Below are 26,317 nucleotides of genomic sequence, written 5' to 3' on the forward strand. Positions count from 1 at the left end.
GTTTAAGATGGGCCTGACCGAGCCATCCGGCTTGGGTACTACAAACAGGTTTGAGTAAAACCCCATACCTCAGTTCCAGTTCCGGAACTGGAACTATCACAGAAGATACTACTAGAGACTGGATAGCCTCCTGTAGAACCTTGGCTCTTTCTGCCTGTATTGGCAGACTTGTAGTGAAGAAGCGAGGTGGAGGGGAGGTCTTGAAATCTATTCGGTACCCCAGGGTAATTAGTCTTCGGATCCATGGTTCTATGGAAGTCTGGTTCCAAACTTGTTGAAATCTTTGCAGGCGGCCTCCCTCTGCAGATGGTCCCAGGTGGGACGGAAGACCGTCATGCCACTTGTTTCTCAGCTGGTTTAGGCTCTGGTCTACGAGCAACAGTGTGTGGATGACCTCTACCTCTGCCACCTCTTGGTTGCGTGGGCGCACCTCTGGTCCTACCACGAAAGGAATGTGTCGCCCGAAAGGAATTAAACGAAGGTCCCGTGTAATTTCTTCTGGGAGCCGATGCAGCTGACGGGAGGAAAGAAGATTTACCCCCTGTGGCTTGGGATATCCATTTGTCTAGTTCCGGCCCGAATAGCATGTCGCCAGTGAATGGTAGACTTTCCACCGCACGCTTGGATTCTGCGCCAGCTTGCCAAGTGCGTAGCCAGAGGGCTCTGCGGGCCGAAATCGCCGAAGCAGATATGCGAGCACTAATCTGACTGGATGTCCTTTGAAGCTTCTCCCATGTAAACTGCAGATTCACGGATGTGGTCTGCTAGTAGACGTAACTCTGCTCTGGAATTACCGGAGTCCAATCCTGTAATCAATTGATCGGCCCAGGAAACCACCACCTTGTTAACCCAAGCGGTAACAAGTGTGGGCCTGAGTTGAGCACCCGCTGCTGTATAAATAGATCTTAACGTTGTCTCCAACTTACGATCCGACGGATCTTTTAGTACTGTAGCTCCCGGTACTGGGAGTGCTGTTTTCTTTGAGAGACGGGAGACAGACGCATCTACTGGAGGAGGGTTTTCCCACTTCTCCATCATGGATGAAGGAAAAGGGTAACTAGATGAAAACCGGCGCGGAACCTCTTATCCGGCTGTTTCCAAGCTACCGAGAGCTGTTGCTGAAGTTGCTGCGAGAACGGAAAAACTGCAGAGATCTTCGGTTGTTCGTTAAATAATTCAAACTCCTGTGATGGAGGAATTATATCCTCAGGTAAATTCAGAGTCTTTCTGACCGCCAAAATTAAAGATTCCACCCCGGGAGAGGTGGACTCTAACTCCTGAGGGTTGTCGTCCTGTAACGCAACCTCCAATTCCCCTTCTTCGGTATCCTCCATAGTAAGGAATTCTTCCTCCGACTCCTCTGACTGGAGAACAGTCGTCAGAGTACGCTTCAGTCTCTGGTAGGAAGTGGAGGGTGCGGCTGCCGCTGTGCCCATAACCTGTACCAAGGTGTCTAGAGACCTAGTTAGCCCCGCCACCCAGGGAGGTTGAGACTTGCGTGCCTCAGCTAACTCTGACGTTAAGTCTGACATAACTCCTACCATGTCAGCGGCCCACGGCGAGCAACTGAGTCAGGAATAGCCATCGGTGGATCAATTGTTATACAAGCATCACATAACGTGGACCCAGTGGCATGCGGCTTAGATAGTTTGTTGTTACACTTAGAACAGACAAACATCTTTTGAGCCGCTTTTGTTTTGTTTGACATGGATAAACAACAGTCACCCAGACACACAGCAGTGATGAGAAATAAAACAGAAGGCTGGTTAGGACACAGAGGAAGAGGTACCCCCTCCCACAGATTAGATTCCCTGCACTGACACCCCAGTGTTACTCACAGCCTCTTGCCAGGGATGTAGACAGGAGAATCAGCCTTCTGCATGTGCCTGCACACTACCTGTGGTGAAGAGATGCAGGCAAACAACAGGTTAAAACGCGGCTCCAAGCTGCTCTAACAGCCACTGCCACGTTAATTAGACCAGGGAGCCAGCGCTATTAGGCACCGTCCCCTTTCTTCTCAAGTCCGAGGGACTGTAAAATGGCCACCACACTGCTATCACCTCCCCCCTGCGCTAGCCCTGCTGAGAAGGAGCCACTAGTCGCGCTCATCAGCGGGGAGAGGGGAGAAGCATATCATTGAGCAGCGCTTCTAGCACTCTCTGAAACCAGCGCTGGCAGCGGGGCAGGAGTCGGGGAAAGTGCATGTGATCATACTCACTGCGCTCCCCTCTGGACGGCTCCTCTGTATTAACAGCACTCTCCTCACAGCTTCTTCCTGGAGGCAGTCTGTGCTGTGTGTGCTGGCATTAAGGAGCTGTCAGCTTTTAGTTTAATCACTGCACACTCCTTCCATATTAACCCAGGAGGTTAACAGGTCGCCAGGTACCCGGACCCCACCTTTAGAGAGGTGGCGAAGGGTACCTCAAAAACAATGTAAAAGATGTTATAAAATAATAATAAATATGTTAAATAAAAGAAAGAAAATCATTGACTTGCTGGAGCACAGCAGGTTGTGACCAGCTCCTTAGGCACATTTTCTAAACTGAGGGCTGGTGGGGCATAGAGGGGGAGGAGCTCCACACTTCTAAATTTTAAAGTGCCGGCTCCAGCTATCCACGCCTCTATACCCCAACGTAAGCACCTCCAGTGTCCCCTAGTGGATGAAAGAGAAATATATATATATATATATATATATATATATATATACACACACACACACACACACACATATATATATATATATACACATACACACACACACATAGATAGATACATACACACATATATACATACACACATATATACATACATACATACATACACTTACATGTTCGGTGGTCTTCGTGGTTCCCGGTCATCTTCTCTCCATCTTTGCACTGGAAGGGGGCTGCTAGGAGGTGAGGGGGCTGCTGGTAGATGTAGCTCTCCCTGTTGTTGCCTGCGGAGGGGCACACAAACACAAGGGGGGGCCACACAGACACTCAAACTTACTACATACACTGCCACATACTTACACACACCAATGCTGCAGAGGTCCGGATCACGACGCTGGAGGAAGAAGGCAGCGCTTCGGAAGGTGATTACTGACTAAGGCCCTCATTCAGAGCCGCTCGCAATTAGCGCTCGCTCGTTCATAAAAAGGGGGTGGCTATTCAAATGAACCGTTCGCTCTTTGCGGTCTGTTGCCGCCTCCATGTCTGAACGAGCGAGCAAAACATACGCTCGTTTATTTGATAAAAACGCCCCCTGGCCGCTCGCATCATACGTCATGTCCGCTATTTATTAGATTAATCGAGTACATCGAACAGCGTATGAACTGCTCGCTATTCTTGTGGTTGGTTTTTTCAACCACAATATTGCGAGCAGTTCTGACTATAAAATAACCCAGTGACGTGGTGAATGACGCTGCTGTATTAATTATGCACACCCATAAAACGCCCGCTTTGACCTTTAAGCACGCCTGTGTTCTGATCTCCACTCCCCCTTTTCAAGCACCTTCCCCTGTTACCACCCACATACGCCTCATTCTGTCACTCAAATTAGCAGGCACTCGCTAAATAGCGAACAAACGATTTTCGGCCGCACTGACTGGTTCGCGCATGCGTACTAAAAACCGTACGCATGCGCAGATGTGCGAACATCGCTCGGAACGAGCGTACTGCCGCTAACGAGCGGCTCTGAATGAGGGCCTAAGTCTGCTAATTGAAAAATTCCAATTGCTTAGTCATTAGGGGGGTGCCGCAAGGGTCCCAGAGCAATTCCCAACCATTTTTCCTAAAAATATGGATTTTAGGATAAACTGGTCGTGCTCTGGGGCTGCAGGAAAAAACCATGCAAGTGGGAGATTGTACTATTCTAATTGAATATGCCCCTTAGGCTACGTGTGAAGGCCAAGTTGATACCCAGTTACACCCACAGAGCTGCACGTGAAGAAGTGGCTGAGATGTGTATTACTTTCCCGTAGTTGTGAAAGTTGTGAATGCCCATCTACAGCGTATGCGTGGTGCAAAAAATCACAAGATCCAGCCACAATTTAGGACTTGCGATAGGTAAACCAAAGCTGGTGGCTGCCGATCAAGAGAAAACGGGGACAAACAGAAACACAACCTTGTCCCAACTTATCATAATTGAACTGAAGGAGCACAGCATAATTATTACACAGAATCTCAATAAGAAGCTTTAGGGGGGAGATTCAATTAAGCACAACTTGCAACTGCACACAATGGACGTTATATGGTAGGAAAACCTTACCCGACAGAACGTCGCTGCTAATGGAATCTATCACTTAGCCATAAAAACAAACACTAAGGGTGAAGAGAACTGAGAACGTTCTGGAACCATTGCATTAGAAATATGGCAAGTTAATTTGGTTTTAAAATTAAATTGTGTAGTAATAAAAGCATAACCTGTTTAAAGCTGTTCCTCTATTGTATTAATATGTCTTTGGTATATGCAGAATTAGGAAAGGTGTGCAATGTGCAGCGCTTCGGGTGCAGGAACTTACAGCGGTCAGTGGGAGGATATGTTGGATGATTTAGGGTAAAGTTTAATTTGAAGAAAAAGAGAAAAAATATTGATGTGATATAGTGATATTACTATTTATGATGATATCTCATAATGAAAAATGTTGGTAAATATTCGCACCATACAAATAAAAGGGAAATGCACAATATACCCTTTTTTCTAACCTCCATCTAGCACACTTTTTTAAACTTTTCAAACTGTGTAATTTCACCACATTGTGGGTCTGATTAAGACCCGCCCGCAAGCGGATCGATGGTGGCCCAGTGCGCACGCACGGCGTGAGCACAAAAAGCACTTGCTCTGTGGCTCACTACAAAAGGGGCAGCTGTCAATGTTGATCGACAGCTCACCCGTTTTGTAGGCGTGGCGGGGGGGTGGCTTCACAAATGGAGGCGTTCCCATGCGAACGTCTGCCGTTTGTGGGCGGCCCCACTGACATCATCGGTGATGTCAGTGGGAGAGCTTCCGGCTCTATTAGAGCCAGAAGCTCTCTGGGGCTTGCGGCCATGAGACCCTATCACAAGGGTCTCGTCGCAAGCCCGATGGTCGCGATGGTCTTGACCATCGCGACCATCATCCTGGCCGCTCGCAATAGCTGTGGGTGGTCACCCACAGCTATGCGAGCGGCCAGGAGGCCGCTCCAAAAAAATCAAACAAACGCCCTGATTCAGAGCGTCCGGCTCTGAATCAGGGCCTGAGGACCTACTTAGTAGACAGTCTAGGGGATCAATCATTTTGACTCTAAAGTCAGAAAAAATTAAAATACCCAAATGTAATAACAGAAAAGAGACATGGATTATGCTAAATAAACCTTAAACAACGACTAAATCCTTGACATACTTACAGGATCGGTGATCATAGCACGTAGATGTGAAGCTAAAGCCATAAATGCCAGTGAATTAAAAATAATCCCATTGATTGTGCTATAAATTAAGTTCTTGGACGGCAACAGCATAACAAAAATGACCACAAACTCAGCATAGAAAATCAGAAACCAGGTAACCACGGCACATGCGATGCCGCAGCCATCTTTGATGAACCACACTTTAGCCATGGAGTTATCCACAGGCGGTGGGACACACTTCTCTGGCTGGAGGTATTCTGCTTTCCTCTCAATGTCACGGCAGCGGTGGCTTGGAGTCGGCATGATAAGTTTTATAGTCCATAGTTTTACCCTAGAAAAAACACTTGGAATTAGTTTTCATTGGTGTTGCACGCACAAAGTAATTATCAATATACAACGGAATATAAAATACTGTCATTGAAATGTGCATAGCAGCATTTGTGTTTTACTTAATAAAAATTATTATATTGTTTTAAAATATCTGCAATTACATACAGTAGTTAATACACCAGCATATAAGGTTAGATGCAAATTCACCAGCATATAAGGTTAGTGCAGTGATGTTCAACCTCTTTCAACTGGAGGCACACCACACAAGATTTTAAAATTGCAAAGGCACACCATTCGGCGATGTGGCGTGCGTGACCTATGAATGATATAATAATGACCTATGAATGATAAGATAATGTACGATATGTTGTTCTGATGGTGATCTGATATATAAAGAAGGATTCTAGACAGAGGTTTTCCTATTGTTCTAACGTGGATAGTAAACCCATGTTTGTAATTAATTTAGAATCAAATAAATATCTAAAAATATGCAAATAGATTAAAAAAATAAGAATAAAAAAAAGCAAGAAAAAAAAGCATCAACACTGTTTATGTATTATAAAACTAGATAGTCAATTGCAAATTACAATAATGCTGCAAAAGTTTACATTTAAGTAAAAAAAAACAATAATCACGTACATAAAAAACATGTGTGAGGAGGAGAAGCGGGAGATGAAATCAGCACAGAAAAAGTGCCCCCCTGTTCCTAATCCGCATGGGTCATAATAAGCACTACGACCCTGGGCAGCAGTAGGTGACAGTAAGAGGGTATCCAGCCTACAGCCCAACAGCAGAGTACCCTGTGCACAGCCACACAACATGATCAGGGCTGGAGGTTAGAGAGAACCGCATACATGTCAGACTCCCAAGAACAACAAGTATCCGGTCAACGAGCAGCAGTAACAACATGCTAGTATAGTACTGTGTTGTGCTCCCCGGGGTTACAGTGCCCCTCACCCAGTACTGCCCAAGCTGCAGGTAACATGATGCAGGTAGTGCAACGGCCTCACCTTGTACACTTTCTAGGTCAGCAGGTGCAACTCCTCTGAGCGAAACATCTTTATGCTATACACCGAGGGGCCCTGCATCCCACACTCCCAACGTGGCGTGCGTGACTCATAATGTCACGCCGCTGAGTCTCCATAGGTCAAGGCCCAGTTGCGCCTGAGCCACCCAGAAGAGCCCAGCGCTGCCCAGGCACACAGTACAAGCAAAGGCGCCCATGGTTCTGACTGAGCTGACCTCGGACGGCACACTTGACAACTGGTTGAAAAACACTGGGTTAATGCTTGGTTTGGCAATATACTGTGCCACGTGTGCCTTATATTAACCAAGGAGGTTGGTAACCTCCACCCAAGCAGCTCCCGACATCGGTAAGCTGCTTTTTAGCGCAGTTACACATAACCCAATTTTGACTAAACATCTGAATTATGCGACTATAAAAGACTTTTGCATAATTTCCCCCTCAGAAAGTAAATTAGAAAAATGAAAAGTAGACTAATGTGAAAAATGTTCTTGAATGGAGAAATGAAGTCTATGGGCCAAATGTAATAGGGTGTCAGTTTTAGTAACAGTACAAACTCGCACTTTCTCGCAGTTTTAAAAAGTGCGAGTTTGTACTGAAACTCGCAAATTCAATAGCCTGCGAACTTTTCAGCTCGAGGCTACTGCATTTGCGAGTGCAGGCGAGTTTAGGACAATGTAAACTGACACCTTTTAATGCGAGTAGCATTAAAAGGTGCGAGTTTTAGAGAAGCCATCACAGATCAGTGAGATCCGTGATGGCTTCTGTATGTGTGTAAAAAAAAAAAAAAAAAAAAAAACGTGCACCCCCTCCCCAAAAGCATAACCAGCCCCGGGCTTTATAAAGCCTGTTCTGGTTCTAAAAATACAGGGGCCAAAATGCGTAGGGGGCCCCTGTATATTAAGAACCAGCACAGGGCTTTGTTGAGCTGGTTCTGGAAAATCAGGGGACAAAACGAGTAGGGGTCCCCTGAAAATTCCAGAACCAGCACCGAACTCTGTCTAGCGGGGGAATAATGCCACAGCCAGGGAAAACCTTTCACCGGTTTCCCCGGCCAAAGCATTATCCCTGACCGCTAGTCAGTCCAGGCCGGGGATCCCTGGGGAGTTGGGTACCCCCCCCAATAAAGGGGCACCCCTCTCCAGGGCACCCCAGGCCTAGACTGATAGCCCGGGGCTATCCCCGGCACCCTAGGGTGGTGGGTGCCGGGTTGATAGTGTAAAGTGTAAAAATAAGTTTTCAATATTGTCTTTAGTTGTAGAACCACAAGTACCAGCAAGCCTTCCCTGCATGCTGGTATTTGGAGAACCACAAATACCAGCATGCGGGGCATTACGGGCCCGCTGGCACTTGTAGTTCCACAACTAAAGAAATACATAAATAAACAAACATACCCCGTGAAAGTAAAATTTTAATAAAACATAAATGCACACTCACACATACTCACCTAGTATCCGACGTAATCCATAGGGGTGTACCTGAAAAAAAAATCCATACTCACCTCTCCTATGCGTAGATCACGTCCTCTTCTCCAAGTAGGCAATCCAGGGGTTAAAATAAAAAAACGCAAAAAAAAACGATTCATACGGACTGAGCAAACATTGTATCATTGATGTAACCACAAGATTAACCTCAATTAATCTTGCGGTTACGATGTAGCAGCTCCCACCATACACCATGTGTACACACATACCTTTGCTGTGTCCGGCATGGATCGGGTTTTTTTAGTTTATCCCCTGGATTGCCTACTTGGAGAAGAGGACGTGATCTACGCATAGGAGAGGCGAGTATGGATTTTTTTTTCAGGTACACCCCTATGGATTACTTCGGATACTAGGTGAGTATGTGTGAGTGTGAGTGTGCATGTATGTTTTATTAAAATTTTACTTTCACGGGGTATGTTTGTTTATTTACGTACTTCTTTAGTTGTGGAACTACAAGTGCCAGCGGGCCCGTAATGCCCCGCATGCTGGTATTTGTGGTTCTCCAAATACCAGCATGCAGGGAAGGCTTGCTGGTACTTGTGGTTCTACAACTAAGGAGAATATGGAAAACTTATTTTTACACTTTACACTATCAACCCGGCACCCACCGCCCTAGGTGAAAGGTTTCCCCTGGCTGTGGCATTATCCCCCGCTAGAAAGAGTTCGGTGCTGGTTCTGGAATTTTCAGGGGACCCCTACTCGTTTTGTCCCCTGATTTTCCAGAACCAGGACCAGCTCAACAAAGCCCTGTGCTGGTTCTTAATATACAGGGGCCCCCTACGTATTTTGGCCCCTATATTTTTAGAACCAGAACAGGCTTTATAAAGCCCGGGGCTGGTTATGCTTTTGGGAAGGGGGTGCACGTCATTTTTTTTTAATTTAAACACATTTTACATAAGTACACACAGAAACATGTACATATCTCATGGATATGTGCATGTTTCTGTGTTAATCTGACCTGCTCAGGATGTACTCGCTAGCCTGAAGCAGGTCTATTATTTGGGGACTTTTGGTAATCTTTTTTTTGCGAGTCTGAAACAGACACCCTATTACATTGGGCGAGTTGATTGTTTTCAATGTGAAAACATCTGAATGCGAGTTTGAGAATGGAGAGTTTTAGTAACTCTGAAAAATGCGAGTTTTAGTGAACAGACACTCTATTACATTGGAGAGTTGTGAAAAAAAGCGAGTTTAGCACCAAACTCGCAATTTACCAAAACAGACTACCTATTACATTTGGCCCTATGGGTGGAATTCAATTGTTTCCTGCCCCCTTCACGCCCGATGGAGCTATTCAATTGTTGCTCCTGACGGGCGTGATTAGCTGGTGGCGTGCCATTTCAGCTCGCAAAAAGTGACCCATATGGGCACCCAAACAGCTCTAAGGGCGCGATCAGCTCGATAATTGGCGTCAATTGAACAGCGCCCCGCGATCACCCGTCACTTTAGATGGGAAATCGGGCGCGCTAAAACAATTGAATTCTGCCCAATGCATTTTAGGTTTCATTTTATTGACCCTTTTTTTTATATAATATGTAATTTAATTGTGATCTCTGGAATATCTAACCTCTGAGATAGCAGTGTAACATTGGCTCACCTGTGTATAGTCTTCCCGCTAGGCTGTTTTAGCAGGGTGCCGCGCCTTGCCAGATTTTAAAATGACAAATGAATATTTTTCCATGACAGAATAAACTATTCCCCTTTCTTATGATTTGAAAAGCAATGTATGCACAGTGACTTGCACAGGCTCAGGTAAGCACCTGCTAAGTAAGGAAAGAGGGTGAAAAACACATAAAATAAAATGTTGCTAGGATGAAAGTAGAAATCATGAAAGAAATATACTCGTATATGGTCCTAAAAAATGTAGTTGAAATAAAATATCTTATATGTATTAGTAATGAGCAAAAAGATCTACCAAGCTTTAGCACTTGCAGGTTTAGCCAAAGGGCAAAGCAAAAACCAGCCTTGTCTAGTTGTGAGGGGACTAAACAATTGTCCCCTAATGTGCACCCAGATTTATTGGACCAGTTCCATTCAGGTCAAAATGTTCCAGACTGTATAGGGCGCATGTGGGCTGTGTTTTCCTGACCTGTTCATGGCGATTTCACTCATTTCTAATAAGACCATATTTTAACAATTTATCTGATAAAAAAAAAAAAAAAAAAAAAAAAAAAAAAACAACAACACATTTGACAGGTCTATGGTCCTTGGTAATACTGGAATAGACTGAATGATATATAATTGAATGCATGGTTATACAACATGGAGTCTCAGTTGTCATCTATTACTCCCACTGCACACCAATTGCTCAGTCAAGTTGTTTAATAGCAGGTAGAAAATCATAGGTTGCTAATCTGTATAAACACTGAAGTAACAACGTATCTGTAGCTCAATTATTGTTGCCATAAATAACTGAACGCCTTTACAAAACACACAAAAATAATGAATATAAAACACCAAATAACCTTTAATGATAAAAGTGTACCCCCAGGAAAATGTAGTGTGTAAAGAAAATCCTTATGGTGCATACATACGGTCAGATTTCTTATCAGATATGAACGATAACGATTGTAAAAATTGTTCAATCGTTCATATCTTTGACATGTAGGGCATGCATCGACGAATGATGTGCGTTCCCGTATGTCAGATAATGATCTCTGACATCGACTGTGTTTGCAGTCAGATTTTGACGATTTCATTAATTTTAATACTGTCAGAAATCGTTCGTTGATGAAATCGTTCAAATCGTTGTAAAAATCGTTCATGAAATCTGACCATTTGTATGCACCATTACCGTTAAATGCAACGGAGGTAGAGATCTGCTAGCATTACTATTCTCTGAGGTGTTTTATTTTGAAATATCTTAATTTGCAGCAATAAAATACACATGGAAAAATTATTTTAAGCATAATACCTCTCAAGCCAATAAATGGACATTTAATCAGTGAAGCGCTAACAAGTCAATTGGCTGTACCTATTGCACTTACCTAACTGATCCATTGCTTTAAACGTTACTGTGGAAACTGCTTTGTCTAGAAGTAGAGACATTACTTCAAATGAATGAAAAACAGATCTTGGAAATGAGCACACTTACAGCAGAGTGAAAGGAGTCAGAAATCTAAGCTCTTTAATATACTGTAGCCTTCTCACAGCTTAACATGAATATTCTGAATCATACACCATAAAGTCATTCTTCCGACATCAGCCACACAAAGTCATAGTATAAGTTGTGACTATAACAGAACCAATACTAGGGAAACCATAGAAGCCAAAGATTGACACAGGGAACTTGGAGCAGAACCTTAAAGACCTGAGAATCTGAAGTCAGAACACAAACCTAGATCCAGAGACGTTCCCTGTAGCAAGAACGACAACCAGGAAGCAAAGTGCAGTTCTTCTTGTTAGCTAGTCACTTCCTTAATTACACCTGACCCAGCTCAACCCTGCCCTCCTCTCCCGCCCAGGCAGTGATTTCATTACCATACTATTTGAAAGCTAAAAGGCTCTCCAAACAAAAGTACAGTGTAAGTGGTTATATACACTGACATTACTATTACAAGAAGTTATTTTTTTTTTACATTGATTCAAGTTAAGTGCAATTGTTAGTTTTATGGATTAGCACAAATAATATACTTTATTCGTATATATGTTTACAGTGCACCCAGCTACATAGCAAGTATAAACTATTCTCGGTTGACAGCAAAAGTGAAAAACCATTTTTATGTTAACAAAAGTAAAAGATCTGGTACCTTCCAAAAAAGTTAATTAATGATGGCTTAAAGGATTCGAAAAATCCCTACTCCTGTAGACATTACTATTCAGCTCTGCTAGATTTTTCGGTAGTTATAGATTAGTGGAAAATGAGCCCTGTTTATGACCATTATATTGATTGTACACTTGTAGGATGTAATATGGCCAATGGAAGTTACAATTACTCTGAAGCAATGCAATACGAGGCTTTTTCCAGTGTCCATCTCCCAAGGATACAGCAGACTGTAAATGAACACTGTGCTTCAAACCACTTTCATCTTATGTTCTACCTTCTTATCTCATGACATGAAGAGTCCAGTTTCTGTGGTGACAGAAATACCATGGGACATGCATAATGATGGGCAGAAAAAAAAGAACAAGTTGATCAAAAATAAAGACATTTTGGCAAGTGGTAAAAGAAAATAAAAACCACTTTGCTTTTTATTCCTGGAAATCATTTGTTATACTGCGAGATAAAAGCAAGTATTTTATTTATAATATTGGATCTATGCCTAACAGCCTTTAAAGAATGGTAATGCCTGACATTTTTACTTCCACTACTTTGCATCTCCAAAGTCACTGCGCACGAAACATTGCTCACCATGTCTCCTCCTAACAAGCATCCTAGGCAACTGGGGTGGAAGAAAAACCAGCCATGACAACACACAAGGCCTGCCGTTCTCTTCTGTAGAATAATTTATCTTCCAATCATAATAACTCACTTCTTGTGATAATATAACCACACACACATATCAGTCAATAGTCTATGGCAGTGGTTCCCAAACTGTGTGCCGTGGCACCCTGGGGTGCCCCCGGCACACGCTCAGGGGTGGCTCAGCACCAAATCAAACTATTTATGGTCAATGTAAGAGGCAAAAACATAAAATATGTGGGCAAACAGAAATGCAACCCTGTCTACCACCACATAACTGACCCTAAGGATGACAGGTAGTCACAATTTACTTAATTTTTTTTTTTCTGAATTTCTCAATAACAAACTTTTGGCTTAGGGGTGCCGTGAAAAAAAATGTTGCTACGCTAGGGTGCCGTTATTCAAGAAAGTTTGGGAACCACTGGTCTATGGAAAGGCTTTTACAGAGCACAAAGCCAACTAAGGCCAGGTACACATTAGAATAAGCTGTATCCCAGCCGACCCAATGCCCGATGAAAACACATTTTGGGAGGCTGTACACACTGCACGATTTGGTGTACAACCGGGCAATATACAATTCCATCCTGCATTCACCTGCATGCGATAGTCACTGACGTCAGCCCATCTAACATGCAGCACATCAGGTATGACGAAGTTGCTGACGATGTACGTCAACGTGCAATTGAGGGTACACACTTAGCGATATAAATGATATATTGCTCCAATCTGCGTCGGAATGATATATTGTCCAATATATCGCTAGATGTGTACCTGGCCTAAGGGCCTGATTATGAGATGGGAATAAAGCAAGAAAAAGCATGTAACTGTGCATCTTGGTAAAACCATGCAGCACTACAGGTGGGACAGATTTAAAATGTGCGATTTAGATTTGGGAGGGGTGAGTCCAAACTGAAATCTAAATTGTAGTGTAAAAATAAAGCTGTCCAGCATTTGTGGGCTACATGCAAAAGCAGCCAGTATTTACCACGCATGCAAAAAAATTTCTTTATTTGCATTGCAACATGGTTTATCCAGGTACACAGTTACTTGTTCTATCTTACTTTATTCTCAACTCAGAATCAGGCTCTAAATGCCAATACAAAAAATACAAATAATGAAAAAACATTGAAACATAAAATAGTGTCAATGATTTCAGGAAAATAAATATAGACAACTGCGGCTAGACAGATTTAAAAGCCTATGGTATTCCCAGAAGCTATGCTTAAAGTAAAGTGATAACTTGCTAGGGTTGGCTTTACTCTCTATATATATATATATATATATATATATACACATATATATATATATATTAAAATATATGACAGATATAACTGCAGATGATGGTCGTTCATACACACTGAACGGCCATCATCTGCTTGCGCCCTCGGGTCCCGCAGTCGGGGGGCATGTCCCGCCCCTCTCCTCACGGCTGCTGCTGTGTGTGTACACCCGTACACACCTGCTGATGGAGCAGTACAGCCAATGCGATATGTCGGTGAATGGTGAATATCGCGGGTACGCACCGGCCGACGGGCAGCAGATACATTGGCCGATCAATTGATTGGCCAATTTATCTGGCAGTGTGTACCCAGCTTTGTACCCCTTTTACACCAAAATTCCGGGTCTGACTCTGGATTTTGAACACAGGGTCTGATTCAGCTTTGGAAATAGTGAGATTTAGCACTTAACTGACCATCTTGGTGAAACCATGCTGCACTGCAGGTGGGGGAGATTTAAAATGTGCAGAGAGATTTAGATTTGAGAGTGGTGTGTCCAAACTGACATCTAAAGTGCAGTGTAATAATAAAGCTGTGCAGTATTTATGGGCTACATACAAAAGCAGCCAGTATTTACACTACATGCTAAATTATGTATTTACACCCCTTGCATTGCAACATGATTTGTCCAGGTACACAGTTCCCAAGTTCTCACTTTATTCCCAAAGCAGAATCAGGCCCACAGTTCCAACCCAGGACAGACCCCATTCACATTGCAGCTCTCACACGGGATATTCCCGGGTCAGAATTTAACACTTCACATGGGTGCAGTGTGAAGTTTTCTGCCAGCGCTTGGAGATGATATCATCTCCAAGCACCAGTGAGCCGGTTGGATGACCCGGATCACCCGTTTACACTGCCCCATAACCCTGCTTGCTACATGAGTTGGATTGCCGGGTAACTGGACCTGGGTTATTTTTCAGGGAGCCTTTTACACGGCAATAACCTGGGTTATTTGCCTAGTGTAAAAGGGGTATTACTGTTCTATAATTAAGCCATGGAAAAGTATATGTCACATCATTGTTTTATTTATATGGCGCCACAAGGGCACCGCAGAGCCCTACAAACTCCATAAACAGAAACAGTATGAACAAACAAGAAAAAATGGACAAGCTTGGTACACACCTGCCGATCCTGTAGTGGGCCAATACGATGTAATTATATATTATGACCAAGTACACACTGCACGACAATAAAATATATCATTACAGTATAAATGTTAATGAACCGCATCGTACCTCACATCAACCCATCTGATGTGCAGAACATCAGATGCGACCACACAATTCATCAAATGATTAACTGGATGTACACACTATACGATGGGCATTGCGATCTACAGTGTACCGCAAGATTGGTCAATATATCGTAGTGTATCCAGCTTAACAGCACAAAACATTGCAGGACATGGAAAAGGTTTATAAACATTGCTGCATCAGCAGTCAAAATACCCAAATAAGCAGCAGAGCGGCAGTACTCAAAGGTTTGGTGCCACTGTAGGTAGTGGGCAGGAGACAATGGTATAGGTGAGGGAAAAAAGTCCTGCAATAATTAGTCATATGGTCTGGTCATATAACTAGTTATTGTATAAATAATCACTGCATTCTGATGTCATATATTATATGTGCATCTTACATAAGTGTGTATGTTGTGAAAGTGTATATGTATACACATATTGTGTGTATATGTATACACATTGGGCGTGTGTGTGTGTGTATATATATATATATATATATATATATATATATATATATACATATACATACACACGGAATACTGATCTTGGAGAGCGCCAAGCTCCACTTATGCATGTTCAAACTTTCCCTTACAATTTCTGTTTTAATGTCCTTTTAAGGGGATGAAGATGTAGATGAAGAAGGGATCCACTTTCAGTTTCTACAATGAGACCCTCAACCAGAGTACACCCAATGACAATCAACACATCACACATATATATCGTGGCCATTGTGGGTTAGATGTTAATAACTTGCTGTCGAGCTCGTTATACTTCCAGACTAAACTTCAATCCTCCATCAGGATGGCAATTAATACGTCCTTTAAAAACACTTAGAACTGGCTGCTCCTATCACAATATATATTCAGTTCTCAGGTCAAATGATGAATTACCTATCCAGCCTGATGTTTCTTAATGTCCTCAGCTGGATATATCCAATAGAGGATTGGTTCCCTGCAGCAGTGTACAGCTCACAGATCAGGTAGTGAAAGGGTATATGTATACATATATTGTTTATCTATGTATACATATTGGTCATGTGTGTGTGCCCTGCGGATAAACTTGCATGACTAAATGCATGTCACAACACATGCTTTTGTTATACACCACATGAAGAGTTACAGTGTTATGCTACAGTAGTAACACATTACATAATGAGATGAATGCACGAACTCCCCATGCTCATTCTGCATGTGCCTTGTAGCGCCAGACATATCACTAACAGCACTAGCCCGGGATAAATCCGCTGCCCATACCCTGTGCTAATCTGAGCGCTGTAAATACACAGTACTACTTACAGTTGGTACTGCTCCTCTCCTTCCTCACCTGAGCTGAAGGCCGGTGACAGGCCCCGGGCTCTCCGCCCACACTGAGGAGGAGGTGGGGACTAGGGATGAAGCACAGGGCACCGCCGCACCCACACCGCACCGCACACAGCACCACCAGGGAGGAAGGACTGGCAGCACGCTGATGACGTCAGGTTCCTTGCTAGATGCTGTGTGGGCAGAACCCAGGTCACACATGGTCGCGTCCTGATGCCGTAGGACACGTGTGTTGGCGGAAACAGCTTCGGCAGTAGTAGTCCCGGGCTGACGGCGGCATGGCGTCTGTGGTGCTGAGCGAGGCGGAGAAGGTGTACATCCTGCACGGAGTACAGGTGCAGCTTTGGTCCTGTTGTGCTGAAATGTGTAGTTCTTCAGTAGGTGCCATGCCACAGACCAACTGCCCATCTGCAGGGTTATGAGTGCGCTGTGTCTCCCGCTACAGATGGCACACGTCTAGTCTTTACTCACTTAAGTCATCAAACCACCTTAACACGCCTGGTTTTACGAATATCCCTGCCTGAGCACAGGGAACCCAATCATGCTGCCAGTCTCTAATTAAGGGGGAGATCTATCAAACTTTCTAAAGAGATAAGTGGTTTAGTTGCCCATAGCAGCCAATCAGCGTCTAGCTATCATTTTCCAAGTACATTCCATACAATGTAAAAAATATAGGTAGAAGCTGATTAACACCTGCACTTGTTCTCTTTAGAAAGTTTGATACATCTCCCCCAGTGCTCAAGGATGGATGACCTTAAAAACCTGGGCTTGAGGATCAGAATTGTGAAACACCCCCACTAATCCATGCTTAGGGTACTGCTAATATTAATGAGAGTAGCTGGACGTGATGTAGTCCATATTCCGGCAGTCGGGTTGTCGGTCCTGGAATCCCGATATCAGTCAGAATCACGGCATCAGCATCTTGACCGCCAGCATCCCGACGGTATTGGGGTTAGGCACTAGGGCAGGGGTGGGCAATAAGCGGCCCTCCAGCTGTTGTTAAACTACACATTCCAGCGTGCCTTGCAACAGTTTTAACTTGGCCAAATAGCAAAAATGTTGCAGGGCATGCTGGGTTATCTAGTTCTACAACAGCTGGGGGGGCCGCTTATTGTATACCCCTACACTAGGGGGAGGGTTAGGCTGTGGCTGTGGGGGGAGAGGAAGGGTTATGGCCGGTACATACTATGCGATGTCTAGGGTGTACTGACCTCGAGTCATAAGCAACGGTGGGGGCCATGCTACATTCGGCAGCATGGCCCCCGATGACTGTTGCCGACGGACCTCTCAGATTCCACACTTTGGGCATGTCTTCGGATACTTATTAATTTCAGATCTAATATCACAGAAGTTTTTTTCTTATTTTCAGAACTAGTTATAAGAATTAAAAATTATACAAAGTAAGTTTTGTAACTGTCCCGATGAGTCCCATAAAAAACCACTGACATCACTGTATATACTTTTACATTTAACATGTTACATTCAGAGAATAGTTACCTTATCCCTATTACTGTTGCAGGATTATCACCATGTACGTCTGTACAGTACGTACACTTTATACACAAAATGGTTTTGAAATATCCATTTTTTTTTTTGTAGGATGATTTACGGGTAGATGGCAGGGGATGTGAGGACTACAGAGGCATTGAAGTGGAGACTGATGTTGTGTCAAATACCACAGGTTCTGCCCGTGTAAAAATTGTAAGTAATGGGAAATATGTATATAAAATAAAAGTTTACCTGTCTGTCTCCATGTGGAAGATTACATAAATAGTGTAAGGAAAAATCTTGCTTCTGAGCATTTTTCTTGAATGAATGTCAAATTATTTTTAAAGCACTGAAGTGGATCATGTAACGTAAAAAAACATAAACAAAAAACCTATAAGGACCCTTATTGTTACTACATTAACCACAAATCCTAAAGCAAAATGAGGTGAAAAGTGTCACCTCTAGGTCGTGAACAATATTTAATAAATTATACCTGTACAGCTTATCTATAGTGTTTAAAACAAACCTACCATCACCGTATCTGGCAGATGATGTAATGAATGACTGGGCTGCAGAGACAGTCTGCGGGTCCTTCCAATGCTACTTGTATATTACAGATGGTGTCAATCTGGGTTGTTTGACCTCATAGTTATGCAGTTGGGGGAAGGGGAGCTAAATGCAGACACTTTAGGTGGAGTGGAGGGTTTCTGTCTGAGTAGGAAATCTAATGAAACAGTGCATCATTTTATGCAGCAAATACTTCTGTTTCACCAATGCATTTCCAGAGACAGCACTTCCAGCTCTGCTTTTGCTGCACTACCTTTTCCGGGGTCTTTGGCTGCTTAGACCGCCGTCTCTGCAAACTGTGGCTGCTTGCTGGACTTCTAGTGCGGACAGATGCTGCTCCACACTATTATAAAGTGCACCTACAATGCTGCCTCTGCAGCCTCCCATTCCTTGCTACACTATGAGTGGTCTCTTTGGATACTTACAGCTCCCCCTCTAGACGCTTGCTGCACTTCCTGCGCAGTTGGTTGCCAACTCAAACTATTCAAAACTGCACTGACCTGGGAGGCAAATGCCACCTGGGACAGCCCACACCTGCCTTGGTGGCAAGGGCCTGCGATGGGGTTTGATGGCCATATAAGGGACATGTGAATAGATTAGAGGAGCATGTCATTTATGATGGGACCAAGAAAAAGTGATTTAAGACAGCAAATATATTCAATGCTGAGTGCCAGAGACCAACCAAATTAACAACACATTGTGATTACTCCCCATCTTTAATTACATTTACGTCTAAATGAAAATGTCAGGCACATTTATAAAAAACATATAGCAACATAACACATTAAGAGTTACATCATTGAAATCTCATTGTATTGGAGCAATAGAGGGCCTGATTCAAAAGTTAGAAGTAAGTGCAAAAAAAGGAGCATTTTGCACCTTTTTAAAACCATGTTACACTGCAGCTGGGGCAGAGAGATGTATATTTGGGAAGGGCATGTCCCAGCGTAGTTCTACATTTCAGTGGAAAAACAAAGCTGCCCAGTTTTTCTTTTCCTACATGCAAAAGCAAGCCACATATTCCCAGCATACAGAAAAATAAATAAATGCATTTGCGCTCCATGCTTTGCAACATGTTTTTTTCCATGAGCAAATTGCTCCTTTTTTGCTCTTATTCCTAACATTGAATCAGGCCCAGATTGTCAGCAAAATAGAATAATGCTCAGAACAAGATTTTCTTTACTGGCTCTTCTCGGTGTGCACGTCCATACTTAGGCCAGCCATACATGGTGCGATGCGACGTGTGATCGGGTGGCCAACCTCCCGATATGCCGGCTTCCCTTTCCCCCACATGCATAGCGCTGCATGGGATCTCACATCGTATCCCCTGATCCTGCAGTAAGATCGGGGTGCGATGTATGACCTCACGGGTGTGCGCTCGGTCCAACATCATGCCCATACACGTTGCGATATTGCAGCCAAATCGTACCAGTCCGTCGGATCGGCTGTTTTAACGCACCGTGTATGGCCCGCTTTATACCACTGATTCAAACTTTAGCTTACACAGGCTCTTTATGCTGTCCCAATACTGTAGCCTCTAGCTGGCATTTGGCCCAATACCGCAAAGTTTGTGCTAAAACGTGTCTGAAATTGATGAGCTATAATGCACCTTGGTACATGCCATTTTCACATGACAGCAACGTAGCACTGTTAACCTATGTGTATGCTTGTATTTCAACTGAAGTAATATGACCTTGCTTAGGTCAACATTGGTATAGTCACCTGGGGCTTGCACAGAGTGGCAGGATTGGTGTGTATGTGGCCAACCTTCCATTATAGAGGCATGGAAAATTTACAATGAGAGCATTGCACTGTTTAGGCAATGACTGATTTGGGAGGAAGAAAACTGCACAATGTTTTATTTTTCTATTCATACATTCTTACTGTGTTTTTTTTTTTTTCTTAAGTTAATGTTTAAACAAAGTCTAGGGGCAGAGGAGTTTTTACAATGTAAAATAGCATGTTCTAACCAAATCCTGTATAATTTGGGTTGCCTTGGTCCACGTTTGGTTGAAGCAGTGTTGCACAAGACATGGTTAAGTTTACCTACTCAGCAACAAAGTATCTCTGGAAACTATATATTCAAATATTGGCAACTATGATTTATTAGTATGTTAAAGCCTTGAAGTATTCTGTGCTATAGGTTCAATGCCATAATCATCTTAAATCTTTGTTATATTATTGTGCATGAATGCAGGTAAGATGTGTCCTACATAACATGTCTGAGAATCTTGCATTTTGCTGTGATACCTTGAACAATTCCTGAGACATGATTTTTTTTGTTACGCAGCTGGTCTGATAAAAGGGAGAATTATTACCGTTCATTTTATTTCCTTGAAATACTCCATGACGGCCATAACTTATATGTTAACATCTTGTTAGCTCCTATATTTACTAAGTGCGGGTTTTTAGAAGTGAAGATGTTGCCCATAGCAACAAATCAGATTGTACTATTTATCTAGCGCCTTCTAGGAGGTAATAGCTAGAATCTGGTTGCTATGGGCAATATCTCCATTTCTAAAAACCCAAACTTTAGTAAATTTACCCCCTAGACTGCTGAGCAGAGACAAGAAAAAGAAACCCCTCTGGAAGGTGTTTTAACGTGACTCCTCTATCCCTTTGGTGACTGAGTATCTTCTAGCTTACCTGCTAGGCTGTTTTAGCGGGGCGCCACGCCCTGCCCTGTAGGCGGTGCCCCGCTATAAACAACATGGCGAGTGTCCTCCTCACCCGCGGGCCGCAGTGTCCCACGGGTGGGATTAACAGTGGTGCAGCGATCACCGTCGGCGAATAGATGCCGGGGACGCCCCAAGGGTGATGAATAGGGGACGTGCCTTAAAGACACGCCTCTTTTCTTGTGACTGTGCCCCCTTTTCGGGTGCATGATCGGCGCACGCAGGAGTGCCCCATTCTAGGTGTGGCGTCCTGCCCGGCACCGGACCTAGCATGAACACTAATCTATCTTCCTTGCAGCAAAATAATTTGAGTAACTATTTGAAGGCTTTTCCTTTCAAACTGAGCATCATCAGGAGATGTCTCATCCAGAAGATAACGTTTGGTAACGGTAAGAGGAGGCGACCACCCTGCTGCAGTGCCGATAGACGGTCACTGGAGAAAGGCAGACTGCAGAAAAAGCACACTGGTTCAAACCCACCAGAAAACACAATGAAAAAACAGTGTCAAGATGCAAAGCTGAGGAAAATATACACAATACAGGGCCAATACGAATTACATTCTCCATGCATCTTTATGCTTTATCTTCAACTGTATACCAATTAATCCAGCTTGAATAAAGTCCAGTGGTGGATGAAACTTGTCGCTGTCTGCCCTTTCTCCTGAGATTTTACCCAGGCTCTGATGGTTACCTGCTCCCTGGATCAAGCGGTCACCACTTGTAACACCTTTATGCGAGTGGACGGTTCTACGCAGCCGGCGGGTCCTACAGCTTCTTACATGCTGTAATAGGACCGAGAGGTGGTACGGCGCACCTTAATACCCACTATCACTTACATCCTGAACATCGGAGTTGAGTGATCTTTTCTAACCAGCGGGTCCTGCAGCCCTCAAATGCCGCAAGAGAACCGGAGGCTAGTACGACACTGCACACTCTTAGCCGCCCACATACAGCACTGAAGTCCGGACTCAGCGTTGTGTTACCTGCAATTTAATAGTCAGCGCTGCACTGACCGCTACATTGTTGGGCAGCTTCCAAATAACGAGCAGGTAAAAAGACTACCTATACCATCATCATATAAAGGAACCTGGTTAATGATTCTGTTAGAGGACTTTTTTTTACCTTGATAAGGTCATTTTATCGTTGCTCTATTGCTATTGGGACATTATTATTTTTTCTGTTGATACAGAGACCTTATACTCATTTTTATTTTTTGTTGTATTATCTATATATTTATGTAATAGGATTCATAAGTTGTACTGAGACAATTAATATCTTTGTAAGAAGTAGCTTTTATTATGTTTAGTATTCATTAAAACAACTTGCTTAAATTGAATATTGCACATTTCATTTTCATCCATTTGTGTGTATAAAATAGTATTTTTTTCAGTTAAACAGGGCAGTTGAGTATTTGTTTCTCTTGTCTATGTAGCTTTGCAATTTTACCTTGATTATAACTGCAGCAGGATTTCTGCTCTCGGGTGCAGAGGAATTTTTTCGTGATTTTTTTTTTTCTTTTTTTTTTTGACACACAAGCCCATTTTTTATCTGTGCTGTTACTATGAGCAGCTCTGCTAAACAGGTTATTAGATCAGGAATGCCTTAGGCAGTGAAACCAAAATAGGGTTAACATTTAAATCTGTTTAATTTATAGGTATATATTAAAATTATATAAATGTAACTACTCTGGGTAGCGGCAAGCGTTCCACATAATCAATCCTATACCTGCATGTTACATGAAAGTCTAGGCACTGGAGTAGTCAGAATAGAGGGAACAATCTGTTTATTTATGCCATCAGATTTCCATTTGCTAAGTATATGTGATACAGAATGCCTTTTCAAGTATTAACCTTTTTAGATATTTCTGTACATAGAATGGCTAATTGGTGTTTTGCCAATGTATCTGAATTGTTTCATAATTGAAATCTAATAATAATGGCATTTGTTGTGAGCAAAACTTTTTTTTTTTTATTATTACACTGTACAGTAATAACTACATTGCCATAATCATTTGTCATAAAGCTGTTGCATGAGATTTGTAGATTAATGTAGATATGTTCATGACCAGAAAAGGCATGTTTGTTCCTCATCCATGTATGTGTTTTTTGTTTCAGGGTCACACAGATGTCTTAGTGGGAGTCAAAGCAGAGATGGGAACGCCGAAGTTGCAGCGTCCAGGGAAAGGTTATCTGGAATTCTTTGTGGACTGGTTAGTAAATAAAGCTCTCTACTTTGGTTTTGTATGTATATAATCAGACTACAGTGCTTCTAATAAAGCTTCACCCCAAAAATATATTACAAATGTTCTCATTATTCCATATACACTACAGTGTTATAATTTTATTGTGCATCTACAAGACATTGATAAACTACACATTTTCATTTTTAGCAAAGAAAAAGCAATGGGAACTTATTAGAATTTCTAAATAGTGTGTATTCATGTTATGTATCTAACTTTCAGTACAGACACAAGCCCCTGCTTATCTGCATAAATATACAATTTTTACATTTTTACTTCAGGGTCCATAGGGGTCCACAGGGTGACCTTGGGGTATAGCTGGATCCTGGATCCTCGGGCACCACGGAGTTAAAGCTTTTAGCTGCTCCCAGGATGCACTTGGGTCCAACCTCCCCTATACCCCGCCCCCGAGCCACAGGCACCTCAGTTTGAGATGGTGCCCGTCCGGAGTCGGGTCACCCTGCGGGGGGGGGCTGCAGGAGCAGCCCCCTAAAGCTTTTTATTTAACTAGTTTAAATTTATTATTACATTAGTTTTGTTCTCCAGAGCGGCAGCGCTGGGCTGTCTGTACAGATGCCCACGCTGCCGCTCCTTCTCCCTGCTGGCGCCGCGACGCCAGCACTGAACTGGGGATCGCGGCGGGGGAAGCCAGAGTCTGTACTAGCCGGACTCTGGTTTCCCCCGGGACTGCTGCCGGAAGACGCCAGGGAGATTAAGGTAAGCTGCGCACCGCTGATTAGCGGCGGTGCGCGGGTAATGCCTTTTATATGCAGTCCCATGCCCTCGGTCTAGGGGACAGACCGGGGGCGCTAGCGGTGGCGGCGGGCTCCCCCTCCAGCGGAGGCATACCCCGCCAGACCACTAGACCACCAGGGTAAATTATGCGGCAAGCGGGATGCCGGCAACCCGGGGGTTAAATATGCTAGCCAGGGGAGGAAGCCTTCCCTGTCAGCGGCTCCTCCCCTCAGCTCAGCGCGCCTTTCAGCTCGGAGTCTGGCGTCGCTGAGCTGCAGTTACTCGGGCCACTCCTCCTCTGAGGTCTCCAGTGGCCATTTTCTTACTGGCAGCGCAGATCTTCAGGGAGCACGCGGACCGGTCCCCCTGTGTACCTCTCCCCCGACAAGGACAGTGTACACAGCACTATAGCCCTCCCAGACACTGAATCTGGGAGGTTGATTGTAGAGGAAAGGTGCAGTGAGTATATCTTCCTGCATGGTATGTGACTTTTGCTAGTGCTGCCTGTCTGTGCTTATTTCTACTTACTGTCAGCCTATACCTATCCCTTTCCTTCTCCTACAAGCCCTACAGGTGTGCGGGGGAAGGGCGTTTCTACTGACCTCTCTTATATAGATCACGTATTTGTGAGGTCCGTCACATACAGTTGTGTGCAACACGGTGCCATATTGTGGGCTGTTGTTCAGCACACTGGTGAGTGCGCACGTTTTCTTCCTAAGTCATGTCTGAGGAGGAGATTGAGCACTCCGGGGCTCCGGCATTGTTCTTCTGCAGGAGTGGATAGGGAGGATTTGTCACAGGACGGACGGTGCCAGGCGGTCCCTGGTACGTCTAAACCTCCCATGTCGCAGGAGCCACCATGGGCGATGTTTCCCCAGGTGCTGGTGTCCATCGCGGACCGTCTGTCGGTCCCGACTGCCGCCCCTACTAGGGCGTTGCCCCAGCCTGCCATCCCCCATTCCCCGGGTGTCCCACAATTATTGCAGACTCCCCCGGGGTCTCAGCCTGTTGGTCCCTATGCGGGGTTGCCAATGTATATTCAGTCCACCCCTGTGGCACAGCCGGCTGTGGTGCCGTTTCAGGCTCCTGTGGCAGCTCCTCCACCCTGGGTGGATGCGCTTTCCCACACTGTCCAAGATTTGGCGGCAGCATCTTCGGCTTTTCAGTCGATGTTGCGCAGTGACGTGCCCTCCAGGGCGTCTAAACGCTCAGTCATGGCACAGGCTGCGCATCTTTCGGATTCTGAGGGGTCCTCGGATGATGGTGAGGTGAAGGATGACTCAGCCTCAGATGCCTCAGTCCAGGAGGTAGACACTAAGTCTTCCATCAATGTGCGGGCTCTGGTTAAGGTGGTGCGGGCCATTCTTCTGATTGAGGATGAGGCACCCGCTCCCAAGGCAAGGTATCCTAGTTTTAAAAAAGCTAAGGTTACTTCTACAGCGTTCCCCTTGTCTGATCAGTTGACTGATCACATGGCGGTGGCCTGGCAGACGCCCAGTAAGCGTTTCCTGCCACAGAAACGCTTGGCGTCCAATTATCCATTCCTGGAAGCACATTGTAAGAAATGGGAAACTCCGCTTGCAGTCGATTCCCATGTAACACGCCTCATCAGGAGTTCTACTTTGCCATTGCCGTCTATATCCTCGCTGAAGGATCCTACGGACAGGAAGGTGGAGACTTGTCTAAAGTCTATTTATTCTCTCTCAGGGGCTGTAGCCCGGCCGTCCATGGCCATCTCCTGGGTGGCCAAGGCCATTGAGGGGTGGGCCAACGCCTTGGAGGACACGTTTACGGATGAATCTCCGGACGTCCAGAGGGCGTTGTTAGGACAGATGAGAGATGCCGCCTCCTACATTGGAGAAGCATCTTTGGATGCTAGCCTGTTGACCTCTAGGGTTTCGGCGGCAGCAGTGTCTGCGGTCTTGGAGAGCAGACGCGGATTCAAAGAAAGGCTTGGAGGCCTTACCTTTTAATGGGGAATTACTATTTGGTCCGGACCTGGACAAAATAGTAGATACCCTGGCAAAATCCAAGTCAGCCTTCCTCCCTTCAGCTACTACACCTGCTAAGGTCCGGAGCTCGGCGTTTCGTTCCTTTCGGGTTCAGGGCAAGGCAAAGGGTCAGTCCTTCCCGAGGCAGTCCGCACCCAAGAACGCCTCAAAGCCAAAGAAGC

General features: G+C 44.3%; 2 protein-coding genes across 10 annotated transcripts in view; one reads left to right on the top strand and one right to left on the bottom strand.

The window, feature by feature from the left end:
* ZDHHC3 (zDHHC palmitoyltransferase 3) overlaps positions 1 to 16,780 on the bottom strand; it is a 72,021-nt gene extending 55,241 nt beyond the window's left edge. Inside the window, exons 1-4 of one of the 9 annotated variants that reach the window (XM_088462934.1) lie at positions 16,418 to 16,537; positions 11,194 to 11,238; positions 9,804 to 9,966; positions 5,369 to 5,699 (exon numbers count right to left, since the gene is read on the bottom strand). In XM_088462934.1, coding sequence (XP_088319060.1) covers positions 5,369 to 5,671 — 303 coding nt within the window. In that variant the 5' untranslated portion in view covers positions 5,672 to 5,699; positions 9,804 to 9,966; positions 11,194 to 11,238; positions 16,418 to 16,537. Of the gene's footprint in view, positions 1 to 5,368; positions 5,700 to 9,803; positions 9,970 to 11,193; positions 11,239 to 11,543; positions 11,583 to 16,417 lie in introns of those variants that run through there. The other 8 variants (XM_088462960.1, XM_088462932.1, XM_088462951.1 and 5 more) reach the window with 8 other exon arrangements.
* The window catches only part of EXOSC7 (exosome component 7), a 46,210-nt gene continuing 36,428 nt past the window's right edge, over positions 16,536 to 26,317 (top strand). Inside the window, exons 1-3 of the mRNA XM_088462975.1 lie at positions 16,536 to 16,776; positions 18,041 to 18,142; positions 23,285 to 23,379. Of these exons, the coding sequence (XP_088319101.1) occupies positions 16,720 to 16,776; positions 18,041 to 18,142; positions 23,285 to 23,379 (254 nt within the window). The 5' untranslated portion in view covers positions 16,536 to 16,719. The remainder of the gene's footprint in view (positions 16,777 to 18,040; positions 18,143 to 23,284; positions 23,380 to 26,317) is intronic.

This window comes from Taudactylus pleione, unplaced genomic scaffold (assembly GCF_031769625.1).
Source record: "Taudactylus pleione unplaced genomic scaffold, aTauple2 ptg000053l, whole genome shotgun sequence".
Taxonomy (NCBI): Eukaryota; Metazoa; Chordata; class Amphibia; order Anura; family Myobatrachidae; genus Taudactylus; species Taudactylus pleione.